We start from the raw sequence: 6,018 nt of genomic DNA on the forward strand, positions 1-6,018 counted from the left end.
GCCCCAGCAGGGACCCTGGCATAGCAGCGAGCCATCATATGGCCGCGCTTGCCGCATTTATAACAGACAACGTCTGCATTGCCCAACTCCATGGGAGTGGCATCTGTCCTCTCGGCCGACGGCTTATACCAAGCTGTCGCCGAGGCACTGTTGTAGGATTGCTCCTCAACTAAGGCAATTTGGATTGCCTCTTCCTAGTCGACGGCACCTATCTGAAAATGGCCTGTCGCGATGGTCCATGCCGTAGTCCGTTCATAAACGTGGGCACCTTAATGTGCTCCGGAACGATGAGCTGTGCCACACCGCATTGCTCCACGACTGAAAGCCAGTGGACAATTTTAAGCGCTGCAGCTCCATCGAACTTAGGCGGGTCCATCCGATGGGCCTCGGCTGATGCGGCCGGGCAGAGAGCATCTCAACAGTCCTGTTGAGAGCCTCGCTCCGAGCCTGCTCATGCCTCAGCTCATCCTGAGTCTGAGTGACGGACTCCGCAGCAGCATGGCTTTGTGCCTCGGACGCGGCCCTCCGCTGTCCGAGCACGAATGCCTCAAACTGCTCCAACTGAGCAACATGTTGTTCAGGAGGACTGCTTAGGAGCCTGGCCAGGGCTTGTTCATTAAGTCCCTGCGCCATTAGCCCTGCCACCTCCTGATGATGTTCGGAGAGGTGGGAAAATGAGCCCAATCAATGTTGAGGCTCATCCTCACGTACACACGCAGAGATGCGGGTCGTGGGAAGGATTTCAAGTTCTACCAAGTGTAGGCGGGCACGTCTTAATGCGGCCACGCTCTACTTAGGCACACACCCTAGCACCGCGAGGAAGCGGTTTACCCAACTTCTCTTGCGTGCAGTGAGGTAGTTGTGGTGGGCGCATTAGCAACCTCACCCAACGCACTAAGTACTCTGGTTAACTGTCGTCACGGGAGCGGTAATCCGGCATCTCGTGCGCACTTACCAAGTAGGAAGTAGTTTTCAGACTGATTTATATTTAATCGCATTGAATATAAATAACCTTTTTTACCAATTAAAATGTCATCTCTATAGATAACACTTAATATGTATTGCGAGCGTATATTTCTAGATACCTCGCGTAACGGATGACACTAGCCGTCATCGCGGATGACGCTGGCCGTCATCCCTCCTAATGTGAATGCACCCATGTGCATCACATCCACAAGGGTTGGTCACAAATGTGAACCACACCAGAGTGCTGGGTCTAATTACTTCAAGTTGGTAATTGACCATCCCATTAGCACACGAAGTGTACTTAACGGGGACTGTGTAATATTAGGGCAACTTTAGCCCGTTACAGTACCAGTAAAATAAATGAGGCAAAATTATTATTCTTTTAACTGTTGAAGTTGTAGTTGTATCAACAGAGGCCGATACGTTCCAGCTGTGGGCGTGACAAAGCGAAAATCTCATCACCTATATATTGATCTTGATGGCAAGCCAAAAGAAAACGCGCCGAAAAGATCTCGTGCACTTTCGTTGAACAGGCCACATCGGTTCCCTTGCCTCGGAATGTCAATCTTTCGCACGCTAGTCCTCGATCGAATAGAAAACGCCGCTTTAACCGTTATATTTGTAAAGGGTGGCACTGTTTCATCTAAAGCGAACGAGACTCGCACAGTCTACAGTACGCGGAACTAGCACGAGAGAGCAAAGAACTTGGTCCGTCTGTCATTTTTTTTAATTCTAAAATGGGACAACTAATTACAATTAGTCCCCGACCCATTTTGCTAATCATTACGATCCGGATAAACTAATTGTGAGGTTTTGTGCTCGAAGCAGCGACATGACTGCACCTATGCCGTGTCTCTTCGAATTGTCCATCTCAGTAGCGACGACTCGAGTATCGCAATGCCCGGCCGCAAACAAATCAGCCGCTAGGAAGCTCACAACAAGCCCTTTCACGGTGCGAGGTGGGTACATGAGCTCGCACCGACTCCAAACGGCCAAGTAGTACCATTCGCACCAACCGCCTCGTTTTTTTTCTCACGAAAAGATGGGCGTCACTTTCGCAAATTTTACAATAGAACATTCATTTATCTGCACCTTATGCCCGTTTCATTTCTGAATTGACGCGACGACCACAAGCGGTTGCCCCGCACGGGGTTCTTGCCCACTTCGTACTTGCTTGTGCCACGAAAGATCGCGCACCGGCGCGCAGGTGCAAATCGTCTCGACAGGAAGCCGCAGGCCAGTCGTTACCCCTCACGCCACGGCCTGAGGAAGAGACGCACCAGACGCTGCAGCCCGCAGCCGCGGGCCAAAGCCCAGTTTACCACTCGGAGAATAAGCGAGCGGGTCAGATTCTCGATAATGACGTCGCTGCATCGTCCGACCCACGACGCTTTGGATGGGAATCGTAGCCACTACATGGCTTTACGTACCAATCCGAATCAGAACTGGAGAGCGAATTACCTCCGCGCGCTAAATATTGTCACGCCCGACTTAGCGTGTAGCCGATGCGGCGAGACGACGTCTTCGAGGGCGCCAGGACGAACCGAGACGCCTGCGAGCGAAGGAACGCGTCGGCTCGATAGCAATCGAGTGTCCACGTTGGCGTGGCCGAGTTCGAGATCAAGACCGACGTCCAAGACGAGTTCAAGCCTTTCTTGTTGTGACAACGGAGCGCCGTCGTCGGCCTTTGGACTACGGTCGTACCATTTTCGACCGCGAAGGCTTAAGAATGATCCAACGATCGGGACAAGGGTATCGGCCCGGATTAAGATTCCCACGCGAGCTGCGGCGACGTTGCACACCGCCCTTCCCTGTGGGAAGGACACATGTGTGGGCACGAAAGACATTGGGGCTTGGCATCGATGGGGAGGGGCTTTGAAGAACGATCAGAAGCAGCCGATGGTGCAATTGTTTTCATGGGAGGAGCCGTCGGTGATGATTGGGAATGGGAGCAAACCCTTGGAGAGCAATCAGATAGACACGGGTGTGGCGACTTTGGACGAGAATGACCGTTTAAGGAGGAATTTAAGACCATGTTTGAGTCCGTGTGGGAGTGTCGAGCAGAACTATGATTCGGAACTGGAAGACTTGACTCGTACAGACGACGAGGACGAGATATTTAAGATGGAGTTTGATCGCATTGGGAACGATTGCACTGCGAGTAGGAATGAAGGTCGACCTGAGCAAGGGGTCAAGGATGACCAAGAAGTGGACGTGCAGCAGCGACGGCCTCGGCCGTTTTACGACTTTGACGACGATGCAGTGCGCGATGGTGTGACGCCCCTCTCGGCCTCGTTTGTGCCACCGCACCAAATGGTTGAGCACGGGTGTTTTTCGCTTGGACTGCGCGACCAGTTGAAGCACAAGCCACGCCTTCACATCTAGGGAGCCGTGGAACGTTTTTAGCTGCTATGGTTGCCATTTCGGGTGATTTTTTTAGTAACGGTCTCTGAACTGAAAGAAAAGTTAGGGATTTGGCGTTTTGTTTTATTTTTGAAATGCTCTTAGAGGAACGATGGAGAAGCAAGCTGTAGACCCTGGTGCAGCTTTTTGTGAAATGCAACTCTCTTCTTCTAAAAGCTGATCTCTACTAGACATTTTATTTATAAGAAAGAAAAGTAAAACTCTATCGTATAATTATTACATACCCACGTGGGATCGCTATTATCCAATCGTTTGCAGCAGATGCAGCTGCTGCATGACGGAGCACAATGGCGTCTCTAGCTCGCTGTCCAGTACGGTCGAGCCCGAAACAAATTTTTTCGTGACGTGCGGAAGGCGGCTATTCTGATCGATTGCAAAAACCTTTTTTCGCTTAACCAAATCCTTTGGCAAAACCTCATAGACTCCCACAGGAAAATTCACCTTTGGAACTAAATACCCGCTTAAATACTCGACCGAGTACGCCATTGGCAAGGCGTCTTTATTTGTCAGTAACCAGTCGGCAATCCGACTTGTAACCAGAATTTGCCCCCCAGCCGCGACGTTGCTAACCTCCGTCGCAATCACTTCGGAAGCTCCCGTATAAACTCTCTTACCCGTGACGGCATGGAGGCTGGTGTGGAGGTAGCCATCTGAGCCCATGGCATCGTGTATCCCCATCCGGACACGCAGTCCTTGGAAGATAACGCGATAGCCTGATCGTCGTTTCTTGGTCGCTGGTATGAGACCGTGCAGCTCCTTGGGCCAGTCCGCAGCAAGCAACTGCAGCTGGGCATTGATACAGTATGAAACTGCTTCACGAATTGTGTGGAAAGCAAGCTGAAAAGAGTCGCCCGCGGTAGTTATTTCGTACCCCCGATGTGGGGCCAATAACGCCCGCATCGTATCGTCATGCACCTGAATAGCGCGCTGCATAACCTTACCGTCATTGATACCCCATAACGCACAGGACGACTCGATGTCCGTGACGACAAATACTGGATTAAAGACGGGGGGCTCGATTGTTATGTGCTGATCGTGAAAATACGGTAGGACGTCGAGGTTCGAGTCGACCACGAGTTGCGCCAGTTTTTCGTCAGATAGACAGCATCCACAAAATCGTAGGGTACACGACTGGCTGCAGCCGGTGCAAAGAGCCAGTGCAAATCCCGTGGCGTTATACATGACTTGACTCAGGCCAATATAACTTAAGGTCGTGTTGTCACGGGGAGTGTAAACATAAGCAAAGAGGGATGTTACTTCGTAGTGGAAGGCAAAGACTGCGTAGGCAACAGTAATCCATTTAAGTCGCTTGTAGATAGGAGCGGTCTTAAATCGGCAGTTATTTGTCTCAACGTCATGGCCCTTGCATTTCAGCAGACACAAAAGTACGGCAATGTACCCAAGCGTTAGAATCTGCATCGCGTAGATACACAGGACTAATCGATAAGTACTGCTCGAGTACCCTCCTCCAAGAATACTCGTAAGAACCACTGCAATCAAATACGATCCAATGAATCCATGGCCAACAATACAATACATTCGAATCTTGGCCCGTTCCTTAATAGTCCCACGGTCCATCGACTTGACTGCGATTTTCGAAAGCTCGTATATAAGTGAGAAAACCCAGAACGCCACGGCAAAGTGCATGACGTCGCAATAACATAAAAGGATAGTCAGAAGTAATCGGTGGACCTCTTGGAGGTCCGTCAATGCGTAGGTTCCGAGTTGGTCCAGTTGCTTGGTGGTATATGGAAACATATTGTAAAAGTCGACAAATTCGTCATTTGGAAGCAGGATGACCCAGAGGTAATACCCTGCTCGCCCAAGCGTGTAGAGCCATAAATATACAAATAGCGTGAGGAAAAGCCACCGGACGCTTGACACGCGAAAGTCCCAGTCCCGGTAAAATTTGTAAGCGATGAGCATCGACGCGATGTTCGAAAGCAGTACCGACGTCAAATTTATTAAAGTCCATATCATGAGGGTCATCGTCGTCGGTAATAAATTAAGAATGGGTCAAACTTGCAGGGTGAGGACGCTTCAAGTACTCACGCGTTAGCATGTACAGTAGTATTAGGCGTGAAGAATTTTCAAGTGTCGAGAATGTCTGGTTTGCACGGGATGAACAAGTTTCAGCAACTCCATCTGGGGGAATAAATTGGACGTTGATGCGAAAAATCTGAATGTAATGAAGAGCTCGAGTTGTTATAGCCGCGGCCGTTGCAATTTAACTCGCGGATCAGCGTTCTGGAATAGAATGACGCATTTTCGAACACATCTTCGATTTAATTTGAGCCACAAGACGCTAGTTCCTTGATGCTTGTTTCTATCGTTCTTTACAGGCCAGAAAAGTGAAGTCGGCTCAATCGAGCCATTTTTTTAATTGCAGATACGATGGTGAGGCTGTTTCAAGGGCGATTAGAACGCTGTAATCAGGACTCTAATCCTTGAGGACTATCCACTTTTGACTCGACACATGCATGTCCGCATGGCACTCGAAACTTTTTCAGATGTTGTCTGAACCACTCTCCAATAGTTATTTCAGTACTATTCTTGTTCGCAAAAACGTACTTCTGAAGATTAACAAAGCATTGTATTTTCCTCCGCTTGAGTGACTTTAAACTTGAA

At 49.6% G+C, this 6,018-nt stretch overlaps 2 protein-coding genes across 2 annotated transcripts; one reads left to right on the plus strand and one right to left on the minus strand.

Annotated features, from left to right (window-relative positions):
- Positions 1-2,325: 2,325 nt before the first annotated feature.
- CCR75_008629 (uncharacterized protein) lies at positions 2,326-3,351 on the plus strand (the record flags this gene model as incomplete). Its single annotated transcript, XM_067966679.1, has 1 exon — positions 2,326-3,351. The coding sequence occupies one exon, from the start codon at positions 2,326-2,328 to the stop codon at positions 3,349-3,351; it is 1,026 nt and encodes a 341-aa protein (XP_067816449.1).
- A 279-nt stretch (positions 3,352-3,630) lies between these two features.
- Positions 3,631-5,379, minus strand: CCR75_008630 (uncharacterized protein; the record flags this gene model as incomplete). The annotated part of the gene is made up of 1 exon (XM_067966680.1): positions 3,631-5,379. The coding sequence occupies one exon, from the start codon at positions 5,377-5,379 to the stop codon at positions 3,631-3,633; it is 1,749 nt and encodes a 582-aa protein (XP_067816895.1).
- Positions 5,380-6,018: the final 639 nt, after the last annotated feature.

The sequence above is a fragment of the Bremia lactucae genome, linkage group LG14 (assembly GCF_004359215.1).
Source record: "Bremia lactucae strain SF5 linkage group LG14, whole genome shotgun sequence".
NCBI classification, from domain to species: Eukaryota; Oomycota; class Peronosporomycetes; order Peronosporales; family Peronosporaceae; genus Bremia; species Bremia lactucae.